We start from the raw sequence: 27,944 nt of genomic DNA, 5'->3' as shown, positions 1-27,944 counted from the left end.
ATCTCAACGTTTGATGGAGGTTCCATGAATCTGCTAACAAAGGCTTTGAGTTGCGCTGTACAAAGCAAAGGTCAGTTGGTAAATACACTCCTACACCATGTCCTCCGACGTCCTATAAGCCACTGGAAATGGTAGTGAGTGGTCACTCAGTCGTCAGTCGAGCGGTGGTTGTTTTTTGGTTCGTTGGTGGGGGTCTCTCAGGCCATGTTGGAACGGAGGAAGATGAGTTTGTTCATCTCCTCGGACGTGACCTGCTGCCTCCTCTTCATGGCCAAACTCTGCTCGCACACACTCACACACTCACTCCGCACGCCCACGGCCGGCACCGCCAGCAGCCACAGCGCCAGGCGTGCCAGCCTGGGGTATTTGTCCCCCACCCCCGAGCTCCAGTACTGGAAGAGGTCGGGGGTGCCCTGGAGGACGGGCTCGGCCAGGTACTGGAAGATCTCCTGCCTGACCTGGGTCTGGCTGTCGTCGCCGCCCGAGACTGCGCACGAAGACGACCCCTGGGGCCCGCGGGCGTTCGCCCCGGTACCCACGCCCCCTGGGACCTCGGCCCGGCTCCGTTTGGGCGTGGGCGGACAGTCGCCGTCCCGATCCTCGCCTCCGGACCCCCCGCCGCTCGGCACTGCGTCCCGGGACTCTGCGGCCATCTCGCAGGCGCGGGTGATGATGTCGTCGTGTTGGTAGGCAGGGACGCCACGCAGCTTGAGCTGGGGGTCCAGGAGCATGGCGACTTGGTGGGCTCGCTCCACCTAAGAGGTCAGGGGTCATTGTGGTTAGTCCCGGTTCCTTATCAGGGGGAAACCATTGGAAAGAAATTAGTATGTAATGCTTTCATGCACTCATTGAAATTGTGTTTTTTAACCCCAAACCTAACCTCACCTGCTTCAGTGTTTCATCATCATGCAGAAAACATGGGAATGCATTTGGATCTATACATACGTCGCCTTGTATGCATTAGAGGTCTTCACGGGTCGGGTAAATCCGAGAGGACCCAAACCCTACCCGAGACCCATACGGGTCCGGGTCCACATTTCCACACTTTTATTATGGTCAATTGGGTTCGGTTTGATCCGATTCTATTACCTCAGGTCCCGGGTCCGTTTATCATTATGCGTAATACCCGAGAGAAACACATGACGCGAATTGAGTGAGACCGCGGGCACGACGCGAGCGGAGACACGTAAATATGGCAGCCACCACCAGTATCTTGTCTCTCTCTGACTGACGTGAAAAATAAGCTGAAAGAAAATGAATATAAAGAGGTCAAACCTAGCGGCAACTCTACAGTCTGGGCGTCCTTCATGCAAATTGTCGACAAAGACGATTCTAGACGTTTCTAGACGTTCTAAATAAAAGTGTACACTATTTGTTTTGAATTTCGTGGTTGTGTGTAGCCTTATTTATTTACGGCTGTTTCATTTCCATGCTGCCACATCACAGCCTGACAAAACAGCTATTGATCCTGTCGAGATATATTCCATCCAACTGTGATGCAACAGCATGCAAGCCAATCAGCCGTGACAGCCTAAGCGATAGATAAATGCTTCTGATACTTGCTACTGCCTGTCAGATTTATTATCTAATTAGGAGGACGGGATCGGTACTGGGGGGTCGGCCTGGATTCAGTGACAGTAGTTGCAGGGAGAAGAATGCTGACCAAACTGAGGGCCATCATGGACAATGTCTCCCACCCTCCAGTCTACTGAGGTGGAGCACCTTCAGCTACAGACTGATTCTGCCACCGTGCTTCACGGAGCGCATCTGTAGGTCCTTCCTACCAGTCGCCATCTGCTAGTTCAATGCATCCCCCTGACTGGCTGGACACTATGGACCTGAGTCAGCTTGGAGGGAATTAACGGCCGTCAAAGTGACATTATACCTGCCACACAGAGGGCGTCACGTCACGTCATCCATCATGAAAGGACAGTACTAGCATGGCCTGCATGTCATGTACGGTGGTGCATCGCTGCCAGTAAAAAAAACAAACGAACCCCTCGCTGTAAACTTGTCTGAGCCAGAGCTACAGGGTGTGGGACAGTTGTAGGCTAGAGATACTTTCTCATTTAGAATCAAATGAAAATCTCAAATGTGCTTTCTCGAGGATTGTAGCCTATGGATTAACTGCTGAAATGAAATCAAGTGAAAAAATTATGTACTGTATGTTAATGTTAATGACATTCAATAATACCGGTACAACTCCACTGACGTTTCATGAACTCATACGTTATTATGATAAAATCAGGAAGATTGGCATACATTGCATTTCAAAATGGCTAATGTGATTAGAGAACAAAATTATTTTAAAATAGGCTATAAAATGCAGAAAACAGCCAATATCAACTTGATTACTCATTATTTCAATGCACTCCGTCAGCCATCGAGAATTCAAGCTTGAGATTATTGATGTTGGACGAAGCCATTGAACATGGAGGAACACTGGCAGTGTGGCAGTTTGCATTGCTTTCAATGAATAGTTCCCCCGATACTGAACGCTGAACGTGACGGGGTAGTGTGTTTAGGCCGTTAATATAGTTTGTTTTGTTGCCCAAACAGCCAAGGATGGAGTTGTATTTTCAGGTGTATTTAAAAATTTTCTGTTAACTATGTTAAGTACCGCAATCGATCGCAATATGTATTGTATTCTATCGCAATGTATTGTGATACATATTGTATTGTGAGGTCCTTGCCAATACCCAGCCCTAATGTATGTACTGTACAGGCATTCACGGCTACTGCATTTTTGAATCATTCACTTTTGCATTCGCTTTTGCCACCCATGGAAGCACTTAGCAGTCTTCCTCTTTGAGCCCCCTTAGTTCCCCACTCACGCTGGCTTTATCTCCTCCACGGAGGTGGGTGGCAAAAGCGAATGCAGAAGTGCATTAACTCTGGGGGGGACTACTTTGAGGGGGACAATGTGTCACTTCTCTGCAGATTCTGTAATAAAAATGTTTTGAGAGTGTACTTTCTTTATTGTAATAAAATTGTTGAGTTTTGGGAGTTGGTAGAGAAAAATGCAACTGTGACAAGCTACCCCTGCGACACTCTACAAAATAGCCTGTCACAGAAGCACCGACTGAGTGAGGTCAAGGTGATTACAGGACGACTTCAGAGCTTGTTAAGCATAAACCATGTAATTCCTGAACTTGAAATCCACGTATATCATCTTTTTAGAGTTTTTCGAGTGTGCCCATAGCTAGAAACGAGCCAGGGTGCGCGCGCCAACGTTATTGACACAGAACTCTGTACTGAACAAAACAGAAATATTTTAACCTGTACTAGTCAGATACATGCCAAGGAAGCCAGGAATAGGGCTAAACCAGACATCCAGTGTACATATCCTTTAACTAAAAGTAGCCTGTCTTCCATTGGTTAGCTAGCTTGTCAATCATTCCACCGTAGCAACCTGTCGCGTCAGACTAGGAGAAGAGGACAACGAGTGGCTCCGGTGAAGTTAAGAAGACCACGAGTGCCTACCGGTGGCTAATTTACCTCAAAGTTCAGTTAGACAATCAGCCTACATATAGTGAGTGAGACCATCATCAGTAGACCACGGTGTGCGTCCATCGAGAGGCAAGTTGCATTCCCTTGTTTGTTTAAGAATGAATGTAGATACGATAGTCCGCAATGACTACACCTGCGTTATGGATAGCAAATGGCGCTTCCTGTGAAGGACATGTTCTATTTGGATAGAGTGTAGAGCTATAAATGTGTTTGTTAGTTAGTGCAGTGCAGGACTGCTATTTACCGAGGATTATTGAAGGAGGATTCTGTTCAGTCATATGTTGTTCTCAGTTCAATGTACCTAGCTTATTGAATGCCAATTGAGTGTTGTGTATACATGATTGATAATAGATTGGTTATAACTAAACGTGTAATTATTTGTATTATGGGCTGTAGTAGTGTTTGTAGTGCTACTGTCAGTAATGTCCATATTCTTATTTCTGTTAATTTCAGAACCACACACTCATATACTTGTATATTTTTGATACCGTCTCAATAAGACTGTTCAGTGTGTGAAGATTCATATTAAAATAGTAAAGGCAAGCTCATCTCCCAGTGCATTCTTACCGATACCCCACGGTGTCATCAACTAACTACCAGATAGAGAAGTCAAATACACCTTACACAATTTAACAGTATTTATGATGTATGCTATCATCTATTTATCTATCTCCCAAAGCAAAAACCTGCAGAGAGCCTTTAGAGACGAACATCAGATGCGTGTTACGCTTACGTACCTTGAAGTTCTCCTTGAGCGCCTCAAGGAAGTAGTGGCAGAGCTTGCTGGCTGTGCCTGCCCCAGCCTCGCCAGCTTTGGAGGTGAAGAGCTTCTCCAGGCGCAGGTAGACGGGCATCACCTGCTGAAGGGTGGGCCTCCTCTGGCTGCTCAGCTCCAGGGCAGCCAGTCGCAAGGGGGCCAGCATGCAGGCCAGCGTACCCAGCAGGTGCTTGTTGAGGCCCTGCAGCAGCGGCGCCGTGGCCTTGCTTCGCCCGTAGGCCTCGCAGATCTGCTCAAAGTGGGCGTGCACCTGCAGGAGGGCCTCGGCCGTGCGCTCCCAGCAGGGGGGCGTGGGGCACTGGGCGGGGGCACCGGAGACGGACTCTTCGGCCGCGGGGTTGGCGTTGGAGGAGGGCTCCTCACGCAGCGAAAGGCTGGTGGAGGCCGCGATGTCCCGGCAGGTGGCGAGGAGCTCCGCCAGCTCGTGGAGCCCCCGTGCCTGGAGGCTGCGCTTACCCAAGACGGCCTGGACGACGGCGCCCAGCGAGCAGCCCGCGCAGCGCAGGCACACCCTCCCCCGCCCCCCGCTGCCCAGGGGCGACCCGCCGACGCCGGCCGGCCACACACGCGGCTCGGTCACGTACACCGTGCGGATGTCCGACATCACAAACTCCGACAGCACGTTCTGCACCCATTGGTGCACCTGCTCAGGCCCCTCCCTCAGGTCCGCCTCCTTCACGCCTAGCACGTAGCGCTTCAGCCGCACACCCTCCACCTGATAGGCCGTGAGGACGTAGCAGGCGTCCGGCCCCACCGTCTGGGAGTGGCAGGTGACGGCGATGCCCAGCGAGGAGTTGGAGCCCAGGGCGCAGGTGACCTTCACCTTGACCTGGTTGAACATGCGCGGCAGCTGGCGCAGCGCCAGGGCGCTCATGTTGCCCAGGGCGTCGCGGGTGGAATAGGCGCCATGTCGCGCGCCCGTGTCCACCAGCGTCTGGGCTAGCTTCAGGAAGTCCTTGCCGTTGAGGACGTTGAGCATGCTCAGGTCGGAGCACATGACCCTCAGGAGACGCTCGGCCACCTGCTGCCTCTCCTTCTCTGGAAGGGCATTGTTTTCTGTGTGTGGGGGGGGGGGGGGGGGCGGGGGAGAGACAGGAAATGAAGAGAGAAGGAGAGGCAAGGAGAAAAAGCCAGTTGCAGTGTGTGTGTGGGGGGGGGTGGATGGAAGGGAAAACGCAGGAGTAAAATAAAAAAGAACGGAGAGACGAGGATCTTCCCCTGAGCTGCGTTCAATTTAAAACCACTTACGATTGATGGAGTGGTTTCGTTGTTGTGCCGCCTGAGGTGGACCGTGAGGCTGGACTTGGACTTGTACTACTTGAGTCTGGGCCTGGGCCTGGACCTGGACCTGAGGGGACCTCCACTGCTGGTCCTGCGAGGTCTGGCCTGGGGAGGTCTTTGGAGAATCGGCTTTGGTGTGATTCTCATTATCCGCTATGGGGACACAGAGATAGTGTATGAGGTAAAAATGCTAACTGCTAAATGAAACATACAGAGTGACTGCTAAAAGGTAAAGGCTATTAGCTAAAGGCTAACAATTTGGAAATGTAAAGGATAGCTAGCTAGCAGTTAGTTGCACTGGGTTAGGCTACTTAAGGCTTGCTTTAAGCTTGAGCCACAGAGAATTAGTGTACAGCAAACCGCTATGTTCACTGACAACATGGCTACAAGAGATTAGCTCTTGGTATTGGGGGGAAAAAAAGAAAAACTACAAGTGTCATCTGTTTAGCAAACAGGTAGCTAGCACCAGACAGTGGGGCACATGTTATATATCACTAAAGAGGCAAATCGACTGTTGATCGACCAGCGGGAGCGATTCATCGCCTAGCCGCAAGAGGGCACTGCGCCAGCCACCACGTCACACATGACCAAACAGACATGGAAGAAATCAGAACGAATACTGCAAGCAGTGAACGACTCATATCTGCCATGGATGTATTAAAAGAACTGGATACGGCATTGAAAGATGGCCACCCATTCATTCCAATCAAAGTTGCTCACACAGCACATGAAGCTGAAAGCCATTTTTTATATGAAGTGTGAAAATGGCTTTAGAGTGATAACGTCCCTAATGTGGCTTACAATCCTTGCTAGCTACAGATATCCTACCATTGGCATTGTACTTATTGTGGGAATAAAAAAGGTCAAAATACCTAACGAACAGAATATGTTTGATGTAATGTTACATTAGAGCCGAATGTGGTAGTTGTTATGCTATGTTACTGTAGTCCTTACTAAGAATAACAAACGCAGACAGATAGAACTCAAGTCCCTGACTGCTGTCAAAGACTTCAGTGACTAGGCTGCGTTAGCATGCTTGCTATATAGTAGGCTAACAGTAACTGCACTACAAATTAGCTAGAGAGCTAGCGACAATCGATATTTTAGATATATGCCCACAGATCCATTGTGTACTTAGCTGCGTGTGTCTGCAGCTGTGACATGAGCAATGAGCACTAATATCTCAAGAGTGAACAATTTGTCAACATTTTTATAACCGTTTTACAATATATGATCATAAATAACCTTATAACAGGGCTTATGATGGTAATAACAAACTGCTCCTTTAAACTGAATGTAACCTTTCAACACTGGCAAGCGATATGTTTTCTAATTGAATAAGAAAACTTTTGCTGCTAGGAAAACTTTTGCTGCTAGGAAAAATATTATGTTACAATGGATAAATAACAAAGGCCCATCTGTCAATGGCTGGCATAAAGTAGTATCAGAACTGATGCCACTGGAATTTCTTACATGTATTATACATACCAAAACAAATGAGTTTTATAAAGTCTGGCAGCCCTACTTGAACTACAAAGGACCTAACCTCTCTTCTATTATTCTTGACCTTGAGTAAGCTGTGATCTAATTGCAATATAAGCTGCCGCTGTAACCTCCTGTAAAGGCTATTTATGGATTTGACTATCAGAGCTGGGTTTTTTTGTGTGGTTTTTTTAATCTTTGTTTTTCTGTTTTTTGTTTACTTTAGTTTGTCTTTGTCCGTTCTGTTTTATTATTATTGTCTATGTTTGCATTGTTATTGTTTTTGTGCTAAAAACAGAAAAACCAATAAATATATTGAAATAAAAACATGTGTAATGGCAGGGGCCTTCGTGAATGAACCATTTACAGTTTGGTCTAGTTGACTGTAGGCTAATACATTACAGCGCTAGCAATTAGAAGCTCTCACGTCTGTCTGTCTCAAGTCCCTCAAAGGGGGCATGCCATCAACAATGCATTTTCATGTATGAGAAGCTGCACAGGAAAAAAAGTACAACAATGCATGGCTATTGTACTGTGTTCAATATTTGCCTTTTAAACAAGACAGTATGTCTGTCTGAAGTATCTTAAAGGGGCCATTAAAAAAGCATTTTGATGTACTCCATTACACATACACCTCACCCCTAACAGTTAGCTTATTAGTGTAAGATAAAGGTAAAACCTGTTTTCAGCAGAAAAGCCAGGGCCACAAATGGACACCTGCACTAGTGAAACTAAAGGGTGATAATGTGACCAAAAATGAAAAGCATAATCAATTGGATGAGCATATGAAATCTGAAAATAGAAAAACAAGCTAGCCAAAGAAAGGATGGCTAAGGACATGCACTCGCTCTCCCTTTCTCTGAAGACTACCTTGAGCAGTCTGCCAGACTGGCCATCTAACCTAGATAGCCGTTTTTAATACGCACAGATGAAATAGAGCACAATTAACATTTAGTCAGCCAGCACTGCAAGTTCTATGTTTCAGGGAGGGCAGAAATCAATTTGTATATAAGTCTGACTACCAACTCTTCGGGCCACCATGCTTCATAAGAACACCCTATCGAGTAGTGACCCCTCTAGGCGCGCTTCACTCACCAGCGTGGGACTGCATGTGCTCCAGCAGGTTGTTGTAGAACTGGAACTGGATGCCACAGGCTCCACAAGTGTAGGGTTCTAGGAACACAAGGCCCGAGAGAAAGGCCAGCCGGTATAAGAGTAGGGTAGTGGTGGTGGAACCATAAAAAGGCGTCAGTGGACCCGCCGTGTCTATAATACCCCTGAGCTTGTGTGGTATCTAGGACACTACCGGGATGTTTAATTTTAACACGTGTGGAGGAGAAAAAACAAATTGAAAATACACAGACGACTAATGGATAATGTTAAACCTACTTAATGAATGGTTTTAGAGTCCTCCTGCTTGTATGGACGGAGTTTGTCCTTTCGTGTTGGCTGTTTTTTTTGTTTTTTTGAGGGGGGGTTGTTTTGCAAGTAAGCATTCTCAACATTAATGTAGAAATGGCATGTAGGGCGTGTGCAATTTTACTGAAGAAATATGTTTTGCCTTTCTCAAACTTGCTTATTCTGTTGATCATAAAAACAGTATGCCTTATGTTTGGGTAAAGTGCGAGTCAGCAATACTGGATACAGAACACTGACTAGCAGCCATGACAGGCACACACATGCGCGCGCACACACACACACACACACACACACACACACACACACACACACACACACACACACACACACACACACACACACACACACACACACACACACACACACACACACACAAGAGGTTCTAATCCATGCCTGCATTCACCTAGCCCAATGTCACCCTAGTCCTGCATTCATCTTCCTTAAGCCCAACGTCACCCTGCAGTCATCTGCCCACACCATGTACCTCGAACACAACGAATATCGGCACAGCAAAAGTACAAATACTCAAAATGGTGGAATGGGAAATACACAGAAAAAGAAAAAAAAAACTCAAAAGCCAAACAGAGGGTAGGATCGGCAACTGAACTGCCAGAAGCCATTTTCATGGGAATAATAACCTTGACATGCAATGAAATAAAATGATCAGATGTGTGTAAATGTGAAGTAATGTGTGTGTGTGTCCAGCAGGGGGTATCAGACTCACTCTGTGATGCAGGGAAAGAACCAGCCACCAGGGGGCTTGGAGTACCTGAGGGGAGGGAGAGAGAAATGGAGGGGAAATATTGTCATTTTACAGACAGACAGACAGACAGACAGACAGAGACACACACACACACACACAAACACAAAGACACACACAGAGACACACTTTGTTTAGGATACTTAAGCACAAACCATTTTCACTATTACCCCCTCCTGCCTGTCTGTTTATATCTGACCAACCACCATTTTCTACCCAGACGCCAGCAACTGGAAAAATACTACCACCATGTTTATTGACATTCACAGACTGATGTACTCGGAAAGTAGCGGCGCTGAAAATGTTTTGCCGTGCGAGCACGCGCGCGCGCACACACACACGGCCACAGAGACGCACACGGACCAAACAGGTACAGACTCAAACGACACACACACACGCCTCCGTGCTCACCACTTGAATTCTGGGAGCTGTTGGTGTCGACCAGGCTGGACTGCAGAGTGCTCTCCATTTTCCTACTGAAGGGGGTGTCTGGAAACGCACAGTACAGCGGAGACATTATGAAACACGCGTGACACCACGCCTGAGATAATGCCTGGATCCTTTTGACGCACGTAATGCTCAAACAACCGTAACTAACGCACGGAGCGGCTTTCTCTTGAAAATGACAATGCACTTTAGTCACACTCTACCACAGATGTTCATATTGTATTTGGATACGAGCCCACTTCCCGATGCTATCTGTTTGACCCAGATCCGTGCTGTAAGAGAGTGTAAAGTGTCACACTTCAAATAGCGCTCCGTATCGAACTGTCCAGCAGAGAGGGGGGTGATGAGGCAGGAGATAAGCTCATCTCACTACAGTGATAGAGTCAGATGGAGAGTTTTGAGGGCCTGAGGTCGATGATGGTGGTTGGTGACATTGTGGGTGTTGGTGATGGGCGTACATTTGAATGTTTTCTGTATGCTTGATGTGTGCTAAACAAATTCCCCTCTGGGGCAATAAAGGTTTCAATTCAATTCAATTGGGATTGTCAATAATGGACCTTCCGCCTTCCCTCCATGGATAATTCAAAGATCTAACATGGGCGAATTGGTAATACTGTATCTGTGCCGAGGAGCTCATGTTTTCACCTGTGTAGAAGAGCTCATGACCCCTCCTCTCGCCCAGGTTACACTGTGTCCTAACTACACGCAACGCGAGCAACAGAACGCGACATCGCAGCTTGCTGTCCTAACTGAAACCGTCAAATTCCGTGTTCTGTTACGTCATTTGTCTATATTCCAAACTGAAGACAGTTAAAGAACGAACGCCTGTCAACGCGAGCGACAGGAGGCAAATAGGAACAGGGCGAGCGTCAAAAGGGCAGTTAAAACGTCGCGCCGCTTCCCGCTGCGTCGCTCGCGTCCAGTCAGGACATAACAATAGAAAACAAAGCAATGGAACGCATTTTGTCGCTGACGCTCGCTCGCGTCGCGTGTAGTTAGGACACGGTGTTTGACGGGGGTCATAAGTATGTGTCTCCTCTGTCTCCTTACCCGTTTGACTGGGGCCATATTTGGTGGCGTCCACGTTCCCACGCTGCTGCGACCTATGGGTCTTCAATTCGAAGGAGCGACCTACTAGCAGGAAAGTTTGATCTGAGTCACTAACAAATGCTGCGGATAAATGCAGTACTGAAGAGATGTTTGTTCGACAAAACAAGTTCATACATGACTGAAAATACCCAAATATGATTTATTTTTTGTATTTTTTTTTATAAAGGTGCTCAGTTCGATTTTTTTCGGCCACTAGACGGGGCAGTGATGTAGCGTATCAGATATAAACAAGTGGGCGTTTTCACTCCTTACGGTGCCGTTCGGGGGGTGGGGCTCAGCGCCGGGCCGCGTTCGCTCATAATAATAAATAATTATTAATTATTAATAATAATAAATTCTGCATTTGCTCCACAGGCACTAAACCGTTGGCTATATTTTCTGTACAGATAGTTATGACTCCCTTGGACCTATTTATTGCATATATTGGATTATTTTATTTTTTACAAAAAGTGCAGTTAATCGAATAGAGCACCTTTAAATAAAAACTGAATGCCAATGAGTGTGTATTCAGCAGTCAACGGTTGGCTAGCTTACCTATTGGTGTGTGAAGAGCCACATGCTCCTGATAAGGGTTGAAGTACTTGTACTGTTTTCCACAGAACTCGCACACATAGCTCCCGGTTTCTGACACACAGAAAAGCTTCATCACATACGTGTGATGATAACAACTTAGCTGCAAAAGTTGTAGGATGTTTTTCAACAGCTGTATGAAAATCATGTGACAAAATAATTTACTTTAATCTCCTGTTGTCTTATAATACAGTCATGAAGTGAAGTCAATTACTGCCCAACATACTACAACATACTGTTCTTGCTTAATGAGGATAACACTAACAATAAGGCTTTGTGAAGGAATCCAGAGACACCAGAAGACCAAAAACACGAAGAGTTTCTGAAACATCATAGGGCAACTGTTTAAATATCCTTCGCCTGGACGAACCAAACCCCATTCTGCCGGGAAACAATAGACCAGCATGCATTGCAGTCTTACTTGGTCCTATTTTCTGATAGGGTTCCACTGTGTCCTCCTCCTTGAGGTCATCCATAGGTAAGGTCACCGCCTCATAAGGGTCTGTGAACATGTTAGAGAGATGGAGAGAGATAATTAGTATTTCTGTTTTAATGAACTTCGGATTTAACGCCTGTGCACGTGAGGCAGGCCAGTCAGCTCCAATCCATGAGAACAAGAGCTAAACACTATAGGAACATCTCGTATCTGAACACTATAGGAACATCACGTATCTGAACAGACTGAACACTATAGGAACATCTCGTATCTGAACACTATATGAACATCTCGTATCTGAACACTATAGGAACATCACGTATCTGAACAGACTGAACACTATAGGAACATCTCGTATCTGAACACTATATGAACATCTCGTATCTGAACACTATAGGAACATCACGTATCTGAACAGACTGAACACTGAACATCTCGTATCTGAACACTATAGGAACATCTCGTATCTGAACACTAGAGGAACATCACGTATCTGAACACTATAGGAACATCTCGTATCTGAACACTATAGGAACATCTCGTATCTTAACACTATAGGAACATCTCGTATCTGAACACTATAGGAACATCACATATCTGAGCAGACTGCTTAATGAAAATGCATAACCTGAATACCTCTTCTCTTAAATGATGTCTAGTTTAACGTAGTTGAATGTACTGTCTTTTTAACATTTTATATTGTAAAGGGCATGCAATTCATCCTTTGTGAACTTGATTCAATTTATTCCTCATTAACTTTAACTTGGAACTTCAGGTTTGTGATTGAAACAACACAGGCAATGATGATGATGATGATGATGATGATGATGATGAACAACACAGGCAACATGTGTGTGTAGACATGGGCACCTACGGTATCAGGCTCAATCCTAGCCCTGGAACAGCGTGGTCGTTGGGGCTATATCCCTGGTATCTACAGATATTATTCAGTTATTCACTGAAGTGAAGACAGTTTTCAAACGATAAGCCTTTTCTCCAAGGTCCTTTTATATATATATATATAAAAAACACTTTTTTTTGCATTTAAATAGCTCATATTTACTATCCTGGCTTAGCAATCCCGATCATGATAGAGAACATAGAAAGATCATTTTTATCTCCAGACCCCCCTAGCCGGGTTGGGATCTCAGAACCCAAGGGTCCCCTGAGTGAATAATTTCCATTTTTACCACTGAATATACAGAGGCTGTAGTTAAAACAGACCAAAAGCAGAGACAGAACAAGTTGCTATTTTAAAACAATGTGCTATTCAAGACTTTTTATTATTCTAATTATTATTCTAAGAAACAATCCACTTAAATATGTGCCCAGTGGTGTTCTTTAGTTTTAGTTTAGTCAGTCCTTTCAGGAAATCCATCTTTACAGTCAGTGCATAAATGTCAAAGTGCAGTAAAGACAACAAGTGCAATAGAAACATTATGATATATTAGGGTATCACTGTCCAATAGCTGGGGTATTAGAAATAGTAAACAGTGAAACACCGATCCAAGATGAGAAAATGTACTTCTCTGACCCAGATCTGGCTCTGGAGAATTATCTCATCTATTTTTATTCCATTGGTAGATAAGCATGGCCCTTTTAGATGTCAGAGTGTGGGATCAATGTGTTGTTCTTCAGAGAGCTATCACAACTCCTTAGGATGAGAGATCATGAATGGCAAGTTTTCAGGCAACCAAGAAATAAATGACGCCTACAGCGATTAAAAAAGTTGAATCAAGTTTGTATCTAAGCACCATCTCTGACTGTCTAGACTAACCATATAATCTTAGATTCAGTAAAACTGCAAATGCCCTGAAGCACTCTGCTTCTCTACCTAACCATTTTTATTTCTTTATTTAAGCCTTTATATAAACAGGTAAAATCCTACTGAGACCCAGGGGCTCATTTACAAGTGCGACGTGTATCAGCAGCAACAATCAGGGCAAGTTACGGGGCAACAAGACAACAATAGGACAAGGCAACATATTAACACGACAGACTCAAAGTTACAAAAATGTACAGTAAAATACAAGGACATCAAGGTATAAAATGCTAACAAGGGTGAGAAGGTTAACTTGGAGTACAGAAGCAAATCATAGACGCTCTCTCAATATTCCTCAATAACAATTTAAAACTCGTAAGAGGGATCAAGTCTGACAGCTTCAGGCTAAGCTGGAGCGCAAAACTGATTTCTAGAAATCAAAACAATTCCAGGGTGCTTTTCTCAATGATTGAAAACCTCTTAAATCCCGCCCCCCTATACACCTGTCAACATGTCCTCTACCTCAAAGTGTGAGGGATTTGTTGCATACTTTAGAGACAAGTACAAAAACTAACAACTGGCATTGGGATGAATATTACCCAGTCAAGACCAAATGTTTTGCTTAATGACCCTCTTCCTCCAACACATATGTTGAGCAAAGTGTTATCACAAATTAAGTCGTCTACCTGCCCCCTCGATCCTATTCCCACTAAGTTCTTCAAGACTATTTTTAACTGTATCCGTGGACGCTTTAGCTATTGTAAATTGTTCCCTCAGTATATAGGCATTTTTCCATCAGCACTTAGGACTACCCTGGTAAAACCCATTCTGAAGAAAAACAAGTTAGACTCCACAGTCCTCAGTAATTTTAGACCAATCTCTAACCTCCCCTTTTTAAGTAAAATTCTAGAAAAAAAGTATTCAAAAAGCTAAATGATTTCCTAGCTACATATTGTATTTTTCAGTCAGGTTTTCTCAATCATCATAGCCACAGAGACAGCGCTTGTCAAGGTTGTTAATGACCACAGAATCAATGCTGACTCAAAAGAGCTCTCTGTCCTTGTCCTCCTGGACCTGAGCGCAGAGTTTGACACGGTAGATCATAATATCCTTGTTAGAAGACTTGAGAACTGAGTCAGCAAGTCCAGTCCTTGACTGGTTCAGGACTTATCTAACTGGCCAAAAGTTTTTGGTGACCACAGCTCAAAAAACACTGAGATGACATGTGGGCTCCCACAAGGATCAATTCTAGGACCCTTACTTTTCAGTCTGTACATGTTACCCCTGTGATGTCATGAGCTACCATAGCTATGCAGATGACACCCAGCTCTACATTTCTGTGACACCCCTGGACTACAGCTCAGTTGACCGTTTGATAGAATGTTTTGCTGACATAAATATGTGGATGTCACAGAACGTCCTCCAGCTAAACAAGGACAAAACTCAAGTATTGATCATTGGTGAAAAAGGTGAAAGAGAGACCATCTGTGCACTTAAAACACTGTCACTGAATACCAAATGCCAGGCCAGAAACCTAGGTGTTGTGCTGGACTCTGATCTTTGCTTTGAGGCCCATATAAAGAATGTGACAAGGATCTCATCTTATCACCTAAGAAAAACTGCCAAGGTGAAACCTTTCCTCTCCCAGACTGATACTGATACTGATACTCCCAGCAGGTTGGATTATTGTAACGCTCTCGTCTGACCTACCAAGAAAGCGAGTCCAACTGATTCAAAATGCTGCAGCACATGTTCTTACAAAGACCAGAAGGACACATCACACCAGTTTTAAAATCACTACTACTAAAACCTATCAGTTTTAGAATAGATTTTAAGAATATTTTATCGGTCTATAAATCCATACATAATCATTCATCTAAATACCTGTCAGACATGCTTTTAAAATATACACCAATAGGTCCTTCAGGTACTGAGTGTTTGATGGTTCGAATGTCTGACTGTGGTAACTTTTAAGTGAGATAAAACATATCTTTATAATATTGCTTTTACCGCGTAGCTTTACTTGTGTTAATATCTTAAAGTGATCTTAATTTGTATTCTATTTGTATAATATTTTTTATAATATTTTATATTATTTTTTACATTTTTAATTATTTTAATTTTATTGCTTCTTTTAAATCTGTTCTCACTGTATTTACATGATTTATGTTTGTATCCATCTCTTTTTATGTAAAGCACTATGTGCTACATTGATTTGTAGGAATGGTGCTATAGAAATAAAACGACATTGACAATTGTTAACATACAACTATGAGATTTGTATTTTAAAAGTTCTCACATCTGACGTGAGTGCAAATGTCAAGAATAATTATTTATTGTAAAAGTTCTCAAATCAAATCTAAAACCTCGTGAGTTTTCAGAATCTTCAGAATTATTGATGGACTCAAGTTGGACACACTAGTTCCACTAGGACTGCAGCAACTTTGTACATTCTGTATTTTGTAATTGTTTACATTTTATGTATTTTGTATTTATATTTGTATTGTGTTTTGTAAGCAGAACTCTCTTGCCAAATATACAGTATATCTGTCAAAGGGAACCCCTGCTTAAATAAAGGTGAAAAATAATTATGGCTCTGGAGCATTTCTCATCTATTTGTATTCTCTCCATCTCTGGCCTCATTACAGATAAAGTAGATATGTAATGCTTTTAATCAACTTTATCTAAGCTGGCTTTTTATATTTGAAAGAAATTATGTTTTATCTGGCTGTGGCCAGACACCCTGCAGCTCCTTACTCTCCCAGTCTCAAATTGGTTTAGAGAAAAATAAGTCAACAATATATTTTAATTTTGCGAATTTTCAACAGATAAGCTGCTGGATGCCTTGACAGGGACAGATTTACTTGACACTTTTTCTTACCGCTTGCTGCTCCACTGATTGCAAAATAATTGACTTAATTTTTTATTTTTTACAGTTTTAAGACAAACTCACAATGGCCTCAGGTATCATCCCAAAGTTATGGAATGTGGCCAATATACAGTACCCGCCATTCACAAATACATCTACTGTATACCACATCACAGTAAAAAGGAAAACGTAGTAGTATACAGTCATGGCAGATAGGAGGGCAAGTGAAGAGGCCAGTTACCGTCGACAGCGTGCAGGTCCCGGTGCTCCTGGAAGCAGCTGTAGTACTTGTACTTCTTGCCGCAGATGTCGCAGGAGTAGCGGAAGCTATCTGCATTCGGACACACAGATAGACCAGAACTGTCTGTAGCAAACACGCACCGGCATCGAGTAACACAACATCCACGGCCTCGAAACAACACATTTCCTTCACAGTTTTTTTTGTACTTTTTTTATTTTTTTTAGCTAAACCGGATAGGATTCATCTTCAGGTCGATGTGCTACCGTTATGTTACCTCTCAGTTGGGAAGAGGTCATTGACAAGATTGTTTGGAAAAATGTGAAGGTACTCATTGTAGCACAACGTTTGCAAGTCCAAGTGGGGAATTGTTGACCCGATTACAGTCAAAAAAAAATTGAATGGTGTGTGTGTGCGTGCGTGTAGGTGTGTGTTTTTCACATCCGTGTACTCACTGTTGGGGGGCTGGGGTGTCGCCTCACCCGCCATGCCATCCGTCTCTACAGAGAAGAGAGAGAAAGAAGAGAGAAAGAGACACATTTGTTGTGGATTAGGACAGCACCAGCACTTACAGTACAACAGCTTGTCTCTCTGCAAACCCTTTTACACAAACATTTGCCATCTCTCACATCAAGATAATGGATGTCAGGATGAGAAGAAGAAAAAAAGGAAACTAGCTAAAAAGTATGAGCTGATGAATGTGGCTGACAAGTTAATAGATGATTGCAAAACATAGCAGTGTGCTGCAAATCCAATTTTATCCCACTAATATTGGAATCAGATGACTTGTGAGGAGGAACATTTGCCTGCCTGTATATTGAACCATAAAATAATTGTTAAGAAGAGAGGTGACTTTAAATCATTCAAATGAGACCAGTGGACTTGATTACATTCAAATCGTATCAAATGTATTCTACGGAGTTAGACAAAGAAGCAATGCGGTGTGTGTCTGTGAGAGGACGCTCACCTCTGTGCGCCCGGACGTGAGTCTGAAAGCAGTTGTAGTATTTGTATTTCTTCCCACATACACCGCAAACATAGGACCCTGTAACAATGAAGACTAGGCTTTAAAGAAACATAGGACCCTGTAACAATGAAGACTAGGCTTTAAAGAAACATAGGACCCTGTAACAAAGTAGACCAGGCTTTAAAGAAACATAGGACCCTGTAACAATGAAGACTAGGCTTTAAAGAAACATAGGACCATGTAACAAAGTAGACCAGGCTTTAAAGCAATACATAGTGTTTTCTCCGATTTTCTTGGAATTGCACCCCCACAGGCTCTGCGAGTAAGTGCACTGTCGTACTGTCGTAAAGTTATCAGACAGTTATTAACAGTTATTACCCCCCTCCCGCAGAAATCGCGTGGATTGAAATAGGTCGCGTTGGAAGTGTGAATTGCACACAACTGCATTGATTCACGCTGGAATTCCACACGGAGTTGTGACACGGTTGTCAGAGCTAAGTTAATGTTAGCTACTTACAATATATACAATACAATCCATATTGAATATCCACTGTAGTTGTCTACTTGTCCAAACATAATTTGGGCAATGCTGTAACGTTCATTTTCCAGTCTATGTAATGCGAATTTTCCAGGTTAGCAAGCTAGACAGTTAATTAACTACCAGCAACGTTACCTAGCTAAAGTTAGGCTAGCACTAGCTAACGTTAGCTAGATAGGTTTGCATGTAACTTTAGTCAGGCCAATGTCATTGAAAAACGGGACTGTCTTAAGCTTAGCTAATATGTTTGTACTCTTGATGTTCAGGTCATGAGTACCAGACCAATATAAACATTCTTCAAGAAGAAAGTGAGAGTAGAAGCAGATGAAGAAACTGCTGTGGAGCCTGAGGTAAACGTAACGTAAAAAAAACAACCCTGAGGTAACGTTGGCTTGCTAGCTAGGATAACGTAGCAATAGATGCCAAGTCAATAGCCAAACATACTGCCTATGAATAATTATTATTCATAAGCTTTTGTCAAAAAATAAAGTGGATTGACTGACAGTGAAATGTTTATTTACAACAGGAGAGACGGCTTCTCCAGGCAGGAGAGCTTCCTGTCCAGCCAGCAGCCTCAACCAGCAGCCAGCAGTCTCTCAGAGGGACAGAGAGAGAGGGACTGACTCTGACTCTCAGGCAGGAGAGCTTCCTCTCCATCCAGCAGTCTCTCAGAGGGACAGAGAGAGAGAGAGAGAGAGGGACTGACTCTGACTCCAGCAGTCTCTCAGAGGGACAGAGAGAGAGAGAGGGACTGACTCTGACTCCAGCAGTCTCTCAGAGGGACAGAGAGAGAGGGACTGACTCTGACTCCAGCAGTCTCTCAGAGAGGGACAGAGAGAGAGAGGGACTGACTCTGACTCCAGCAGTCTCTCAGAGGGACAGAGAGAGAGAGGGACTGACTCTGACTCCAGCAGTCTCTCAGAGGGACAGAGAGAGAGAGGGACTGACTCTGACTCCAGCAGTCTCTCAGAGGGACAGAGAGAGAGTGAGGGACTGACTCTGACTCCAGCAGTCTCTCAGAGGGACAGAGAGAGAGGGACTGACTCTGACTCCAGTAGTCTCTCAGAGGGACAGAGAGAGAGAGGGACTGACTCTGACTCCAGCAGTCTCTCAGAGGGACAGAGAGAGAGGGACTGACTCTGACTCTCAGATGGCAGGAGGACAGGTAGAGGCAGCAGGGCAGGTAGCTCCCTCATTCATCATTCATCATTCTCTCTCTCTCTCTCTCTCTCTCTCTCTCTCTCTTTCTCACACACACACACACACACACACACACACACTCTCACTCACTCACTCACTCTCACACTGTTAGTGTCAGAGCCTCATTAGATAGCAGGAGGAAGAGAGATATATTAGACCAGTGAGATGTCCAGACCCTCTGCCCTGGTGTGTGGCAGCTGTTAGTGTCAGAGGGGAAGCCTCGTTCAGACTGCATGATGGTCATCTCTGAGGGATCTCTATTAGATGATGGTCATCTCTGAGGGATCTCTATTAGATGATGGTCAGCTGGCTCTTTTTAGCAACTGCAGTCATTTCAGCTTTCACTGGCACATTTTCCCCCCAGATTTTTTCTTTTTCAGAACTGATATTTTTTAAGGGCTCATTCCCGCAGTATGTTGCATTAAATTGTCTTTTGTACAGTAGATGGAAATGTGGTCTTTGGCACATTGAGTTGTTTGTCAGGGTGTTACTTGTATTTTCATTTAAAAAGACTGGCCACGACACTGGATGTTATTTAATATTGATTTAGTTATTAAAGTCCTGTCTCATTTACCATGATTTGTGTATGACTACTTCTTTGCCATCCCCTTTCATAACCAAATGTGGTCCGATGATTTAATTGCTATGGCTTCTTGATTTTGCTCTCAAAGTGCGCCAAATTGATGCATTTAAATTAACAATGTTAAACATTTTCTCCCGGGGGGGGGGCATGCCCCTGGACCCCCCTAGAGGTTCGGAGGTCCACCCCCCATAGCTGCCCAAAATCCTGTGGGAAACACGTGTGTGCATACATGAGCGTGTGTACGTACCCTGTGTCTGGGAGATGCGGGACCCTCCACCTCCTCCTGCTCCTCCACCACCACTACTACTACCTCCGATGACCACGCAGATCTCCGCGGGGTTCGTGTCTCCCGCGTTCCCATTACTGGCCACCAGCGTCCCCGGCTCCCTCTTCACGGTCACCGGGCCGGGGGTGGAGGTGCTGGTGCTGGTGGCCCTGGTCCCCACGGGGGACGAGCCGCCCGAAGCTCCGCCCCCGGTGTCCAAGTGCTCCTGCCCGACATTGGGCACCTCCTGAGCGCTCATGACTCCTCCTCCTCTGGGCCCGCGCTACGCCAGCTGAGAGGAGAAGCGGACGGGAGGACGAGGAAGAGAGGGGGAGAGAGAGAAAGAATGATTATTTGTAGATATATGAAACACTAGAGTTTTATTTGGACCCATCCTAATGAAAAATTTGACTTGCTGGCTCCTGAGAATCTTTAGCCACTTCCACTGCAGCAGTGATGGACCTAGCTAGGCCATTTTGTGGCCATTCCCCAACCGATTCTTAAAAAGGAACCATTTCAATCTCCTGTTGAAACATAGTTCTTCTGTCCCTGCACACATACACCGTTATGAAAAAACGGTTGCTATTTGAGATAGTCTGTTATAACAACAGGGGAAAACAATAACTTAAAAAAACAACCCAACCCATTAATAATCCCCAACTCATCAACCAATCAACAGCTTTGCATTAAATAAGGGGGAAATAGATGGAATAGATACTTATTATTATCTATAATTAGCATGGCAGCGCATAGTGCTCCATTGTTTATAAGTGACCTTTGGTGACAGTAAATTCACAGAGCCCAGGTGCTCCAATTTCAGATATTAAAATTACCCAGAGTGCTCCTGGAGGTAGTGTGGGACTATAATGAGAGGCCTAGTTGAGAGACGCTGCTCTTAAAATGAAACCAAGCACCACCGATTTAGATGAGGATGACTGATTTTGCGAGGGAATAGGAAAAAGAGAAGGAATAGGAAAAAAGACACTAAGAATAGCACACAAATATAGCGACAAGTCTTTTCATAGCTTTGCAACACACCTTTTTAGGAAAATGACGACTGACAATTGGTGCAAATGACTATTAAAGACCATAGTTACAAGTGAGGCTGCTGTTCCAGAACATGACTCAGTTCATAAGGAATTAGCCCATAGAACCTAACTTTCTTGATTTTGCTGAAGTTACTGTTTAGATACATTTTACCAAATAAACAAGTATTAATTCACAATAGCAGCGACCACGTACGAGCATGTGCAGCCAGACCCCCAGAAAATCTTCATTTTCACTATGGGTCTAGACTTCCAGCCACACAGAGCGAGTGACTGAGTGGGCGGGAGTACTTGCCTTGAGAGATGAACTCCTTCAGCCAATCAGCGTAACATAGATCAATCACTTTCCCAACTCCAGTCGGAAGAATGGCGAAAACCTATTTTCCGCTGAGAAACTCTGCTAGTGCATACTCTTGTTCTTTGTTGTTATTGAGTCTATTTCTGCAATAACCGCACTTACTGTATGGCTGTGTTTATTCATCTAACGTTAACGTTACCGCTCGTTGCTTCGGGAGCCGCCATTACTGTTCTACTACTAGCGGACTCCTGTATTTCACGTCATCATCTATGGGAACCAATCAGGGACTGGGGACAGAACAGCAGTTAAAATGCAGTCTCCAGATTGGTGCCCCATTTTCTGGGGAAACTCAAATCGCTCTGGTTGGCTGAAAGTCCAAACTCATAATGAAAACTTTTTTTTGCGATGAGTCTGGTTTACCAGGCTACAATTTTTGTGGACCGACGAACCAACCAACCGACAGAACGAGCTATAGAGCTGCTAGTTGCAGCTATAAAGGGCATTGGTTAACATAACAGACTGTGAGGGAAGAGGACCGAGGCCCACAGAACATAGACTATTAGCTAATAGAACTATTCCTGTCACTGCATGTTTACGCTGGATAAGCTAAGGATAGCTCAGCTAGCTTTAATGCTCTATTGAATAATGCTTAATTTAGCCAACAGGCTAAGCCTTCTTAAGGCGGCCATGGTGCTCTTGGTCCGGTGCAGAATTGAGAATTGAGGCCATTTCATGTTTTTACTGTCAATATGGTCTCGATGGGTTGTAATGGACAGCCCACACTATACTTGAAGTGTTTAAAGACAACTAAACTGGCCACACAACTGTTATTCTATTTGGTAATGCCTGGAAAACGTAGCATGCACTTTATTTGGTCATTGAAATGTGTTGAAAGAGATGTATAATGTCACACGCCACGGCAGATATTGAGAAGCAATTTAGAGAACTGAAAGAAGCGGATGAGTGTTGGTTTATTTCTGCTGCCATGTGGAACAAAACAGCAGCCCTGTCAAGAACAGGCTTGAGCAGGAAGCTACTGTATGAGGGGAATATCAACACTGGGGAGGGGAAAACTGAAAATCACAATTCTCTCTCAGAGCTCAATATGATTGGATTTCATACCATTAAGGCAGACGGTGATTCATTCCTGCCCTGAATTTCTTTAACATACAGGCACTCATGCAGAGCTGGTTGCTTGGATTGTTGCTATGCGTTCACAAGCTATCAATAGGGACGGCCAATCTATTTGAGACTTACAATGAACAGGGCGGATCAAATGAAGAATACCTGGCATCCTATGTTCTTTATGTTCTTTTCACGGAGGCTTTGTAGGCTAGAGAAACTATGATCCATTTCAAGACTTTATCTCATCACATACAGTAACCATACTGATTTTCACCAGCATTCCAGTGAGCTAGGCAGAAAAGTGGTAGCAAATATGATGGAACTTAAGTCTCTCTATCCAGTCATGTGACAGTACCTCGTGTAAAATACAAAGATATTCCCTTGAAAAAAATGGTAAAAAAATACATAGGCCTACCACCAAATGTGTCAGTGTTTTTTTTCTGTGGACAACTTTTGTTTTGATGCCCCCTTGCACAACACTCCTAAAGCCATTGTGGAACACACTGTTGTGTACTGGGTCATTGGCTAGAGAACAATTTAATTCTGGGGGAGAAGCATTATCCCTTCCCCCCCCCCAACTCACAATAGATGAAAATCAATGGCCAAGATGTTCTGTGTTGAACATATTAGTCTAGCCTTTCTCCACACAGCCCATTAAAAAGGTTTGCAAAACTGGCAGGCAAAGGTCACTTTGCCATTTAATAAGGAAGAACAAGGAGCCAACGGAAAAGTAAATTAATTCTACAGAATGAACCCGATTCTGGGCTGCTTCCCTACTGTAAATCAAATTCTTCCCAACTACTGCTCTTCATTTCTAACTAGGCCAAATGATTTACAGATACTCATATTACTGTCCAATGCTACATTTCTCGTAGCAGTTAGGTATATTCAGAATGCAGATCTGATTTGTCAGGCTGTTGTTCAGACTCAAAATGAAAAACGAGCCAACTGCCTTATTTCCTGGGATCACTGAGGCCTTCACTTTTGCAACACCCAAGCACTGTAACAATGAGGTCCCATTATTTTACAGCAAAACGTGCATTTTTTCTTTTTCATTCATTACACAAGAGGATCAAACAAGAACAAAAAGCCAATAAAATAGGCACCAAATATCTCCATGTCACATCAACCATGAAATAGGGTTTACTCTGTTCTGTCAAATTTCATTTTCACATGAACATTCCTGGAGTCTAGTACAGCGAGCACTATTAAATCAAGCTGAAGAGGGTTTTTAGGGAGTGTGTGCGTGGGCCTGCATTTCATTATCAAACTAGTTTTGCTTATATGTGCCTATTTGAATAGACGCTATACTAGTCTGACTGCTCTCCTCAGGATTGAGGGCAGTTGCTATGCTTAACACAGTTGCATGGGTATTATTTGACTGGTGCTAGGCTAAGGAGGAGGATGATCTGATCATCTCTAAAACATCTCTTAACAGAACTCTGATGTTCAACAAGATATTGGATATAATTGGCCTCTGGCATTTTTTGTGTGAATGTTTTGGGGTCCTCCAGCCTAGGATGTGATACCTCTTTTGTGGAATGTAAGCCAGGGATCATCACCAACCAGTCAACAGAGTCTAAGATGACCATGATGGTCTCAGTGTTCCTGAGTGAAAGAAAAGAGTGGCCTGAGACATAAGTCGAGAGTATTATAATATAAAATTGCATTTCTGCTTTTCAGGCAATGGAATCAGTGGCAAGGGTCACCTGAAGGGAGGGCTAAAAACCTATTTAAGTCAGAACGCTTTCACGCTCGCTTTAATCAAAACCACATTTTCCTATCCTCCTCCATCTAATAGCGAAATGACTCTCAAGATGGCTTCCAACCAATGATTTCTAAAAGCAATAATGCAGAGAAATTGGAGAATATTTTTTTTCCCTTTTTCTCCATTTCCTTCTAATAGCTGGAGCGGTCTGGAAGCAGGAATGGCATCAAGTCATAAAATTCCATCTGTGTGCACTCCGAAAACCCCATAAAAACCTTTTCAATTTATATGTTAATGCAGCAAATTAAAATTTAATAACAAGACATATTAAAAAGCAGCCCTGAATTATACCAAAAAAATCCTGAAAGAGCAGCCCTAAAATTAGAAATTCAGGTCAGCATCCGGCTTGCTGCTAAACCCTTGTATGCTGGCAGATTAAATTTTTGATGAAAATCTAAATTGCAGCGCAGACAGGCAGGCATGGCCAACCTGCTCCATTGTGATTTATGGATTCATTAAACCCACAGGAGTCATCTCCCCCTCACTCAAATAAATGAGATTCTCTTTGCTCACAATTTTTACAAATATTTTTAGAAAAGTAACCTGGGCTCTAAACCTTTAGGCAATGGACGAAAAAAATACAAGCTACATAACCGCAGTATATAAATGGGCTTAATTTTCAGCGCTGCAGCAAACAGCGAGTGTTGTTGTGCATTATTCATGAGACCAATAAGGTTCGTATTAAGCAAAGAGAGAGAGAGAGAGAGAGAGAGGGATATGGACAGAATGCAAGCAATATTCTCCCCATGCCAAAAAAAACGTCATTTACCAGTCCAAATAGAGAAAAGCCATTCTGTCTGGTCTAATTTAATTTTTTTGCAGCCATTTTTCGGTCGTGAGATTTTCAATCCCAGACCCTGACTCTTAAAGGATTGCTTATGTAAGACAGTTCATTGCTGATGTGTTTAGCAGGTTTGGGAAGGTGCCATAGTTTGCACTGGCCAACATTAAAGAAGAGAGAAGAAAGTTAAAGTTTGAAAAGCACTCATTACCAAATGTCCATAATAAGGTCTAGTGGTTCTTCAGAAGTCTATTAATGGGGCAGAAACATACTGCAATTCTCTAAATAGACCATCAAGAAGGGCTCTGGCATTGCGTTCTTGTAAACTGTAAATGACAAAGATTGAAAAGTCCAAATGAACCAACACAATGTTTATTCTTAACACTATACTTGTTTTATGAAAACTGGGGCAGCAATCTTCAGCTCACAACCCTGATATACAAGATTAGTGTTGAGTTAGAGTACCTTCTGGTGAGCAGAGCCTGAGGGTACAGCTCTCTTTATCTGGCCTCTCTTCCCCCGATCAATCTTCAAAGTCACCTGGAAGGACAGGAGGTGTGGTTAGTTTCATACAGTACAGCCCCATGCTTATTTTGAGCACATATTTTGAGCCCCAACACATGAGCAGTCATTTCCAGTCTCTAATTCAAAGCAATCAATCAAATTAACAAGAACGTCTAATAGAGTACGTGTTTAAGGGTGGCTTTCACCTCAACACAGCATCACTCAAATACAAATCCTAAATGCATTTCAATACTTGGTCGCACATCCCATATAAATACTCCTGCCATTCATACAGTACACGTATCCTTCTCCATTAAAAACATGGAATTGGTTGCCTCTCTTCAATTTCCTAATGCAATTCACATCCCAGTATTTTTTCATTTATGAGACTGACTGTGGAAAGGTCAGTTTGCATTATAATTTTGCATACATAGCATAAAATATTTTTCACCAAGTCTTCAAATTCAGATGCCTCTGAAGGTCGGGTTGAAAATAACTAAATCTTAAATTGCTCCCCCCCCCCCATCCCCCCTCCCCCCCATAGAAAGACAAAAAAAACAGAGGACGGGAAATTGTTTTGTGTCTACAAGATTAATGTAAACAGTAGAGAAATTGGTTATGATTGTTTTTCCTGTACGGAAAATGTGCTGACAGTGTTCCGTGCATTCTTTCCTTGTGTGCTGTTTCCTATTGTTTGGTTAGTAGTTTTTTTTACTATTCATATTTCCCACATTTGGACATGAAGTTAAGTTAAATCCTTGTTAACCATATTCCACAATCCTGGCAATGAATTATTTTTGCACTCTCCTCTCCTAAAACGCTGAAATGTAAATATGCAACACTCCAACACAATGCATTTCTACTGCTTGTTACAGGAGGGAATTTGCATGAGAAGTACCATGATGCTACCATACAGTGGGTGCCAGATATCCTCAGATCCCTCTCTGCCTGTGTGCGGACAAAAACATTAATTATGCTGATTAAGTACATAGGTTGATGTGACGACCACTGCTGTGTCAATAGGAAACATCCACTACTGCAATAAGAGTTAACGGGAATAATATAATATGATTATATTATAGCGATACTGCATCTATAAGAATCCCCTTAAAACACTGTAGCCTACACCATACATTAACTAACAATACAAGTGTGCATTTCTATGAAGCAGATGGACAGGCGGTCTTCTACATCACCTAATCACAGTGACATCATTTTAAACAATGTCCTGATACTATCAAAACATAGGCTACACCGACAGTGCAAGACTTTACAAATGGTTAAATCTAAGTGTCAAACATGGCAAATTAACTACAATTTCATTAAATTGTAGAAATGACTGCCGACAGGTGGCGCCAATTTCATAATAAAAATTGAATTAAAATCCTGTAGGCTACCCCCCATGTTCCGAAAAACAGAAGTGAAAAATTATATTCGAAACTGCAGCAAAACATTTCTTTCGTCATGTCATTTATCATACAATTAGAGAAGAAATGTAGAGAAATAAAAGCCATGCCTGTCGAATGACATGACAGCTGAATGGACGGGAAAATTGCTCGAAAATTCATAAAACATGGCTGCAGGAGGTTTTTGTTTTCAGATTGTTCCCCTCGTCCTTCATATCCCACGCGCTTTAGAAACGCGTATTTACGCGTTTATGTAGCCAATTAGTCTTAATTGCTCGGTCAAGCGCTAGTCGACATTTCTGAACATTGTTAAGTAGTTCAATTAAAACTTTACTTCGAATTTGCTGTCAAAATCAACAGATAAATTCGAGGTGGTAACGTCTATAAACCACCCAGTTCAGTGGCAAGCTTTCCAGTCGTGCAATAGCGTAAATATAATAAACATCGGTCATTATACTGCACTGAGACAACTAGAAACTAGAAATTGTAGAAATTCGAAAATTTAGGATTTCTAAAAACAGAAAAAATACCAAAGAGTGGATTTGACGTTACCTCCCAAATGATGCGGCTCAGCTCAGATTGCTCCCAAATCCTCCTCCCCGACGACAGGGGACCGGACAACTGCTTCTTTTTACAACTCAAATTACTTATTATCCTATAATTTCCAAATGATAAAAACCGAGTAGGCTACAGCTTTATTTCCGCATCAGCAACCTTGACATCTTCCGGCACAAGTGGACGCATTTGAGGGTTTGTTTGGAGAGGCTTCCAGGTCCGGGGGAGCTCAGCTTGGCCCGTATT

The 27,944-nt window shown here is 43.4% G+C and overlaps 1 protein-coding gene across 1 annotated transcript; it reads right to left on the bottom strand.

Annotated features, from left to right (window-relative positions):
- Positions 1-48: 48 nt before the first annotated feature.
- Positions 49-27,944, bottom strand: znf618 (zinc finger protein 618). The gene is made up of 15 exons (XM_084442246.1): positions 27,696-27,944; positions 25,699-25,773; positions 20,198-20,507; positions 17,630-17,707; positions 17,118-17,162; positions 16,666-16,755; positions 11,779-11,859; positions 11,322-11,411; positions 10,728-10,808; positions 9,642-9,719; positions 9,195-9,239; positions 8,147-8,224; positions 5,537-5,722; positions 4,248-5,344; positions 49-755 (listed from the first exon to the last, which is right to left on the bottom strand). The coding sequence occupies exons 3-15, from the start codon at positions 20,472-20,474 to the stop codon at positions 198-200; spliced, it is 2,784 nt and encodes a 927-aa protein (XP_084298372.1). The 5' UTR covers positions 20,475-20,507; positions 25,699-25,773; positions 27,696-27,944; the 3' UTR covers positions 49-197.

This window comes from Borostomias antarcticus (genome assembly GCF_949987555.1).
Source record: "Borostomias antarcticus genome assembly, chromosome: 8".
Lineage (NCBI taxonomy): Eukaryota > Metazoa > Chordata > Actinopteri > Stomiiformes > Stomiidae > Borostomias > Borostomias antarcticus.
The sequence above is the reverse complement of the archived record's forward strand: the minus strand, read 5'-3'. Positions and strand labels throughout refer to the sequence as shown.

Excerpts from the sequence above, each read along its gene's own strand:
- znf618 (XM_084442246.1), bottom strand. The coding sequence starts at position 20,474 with ATGAGCGCTCAGGAGGTGCCCAATGTCGGGCAGGAGCACTTGGACACC. Across the intron at positions 16,756-17,117 it reads GACACCCCAGCCCCCCAACA|ATAGCTTCCGCTACTCCTGC; the intron begins GTGAGTACACGG and ends GTCCGAATGCAG. Across the intron at positions 10,809-11,321 it reads GGCTCTTCACACACCAATAG|GTCGCTCCTTCGAATTGAAG; the intron begins GTAAGCTAGCCA and ends TCCTGCTAGTAG.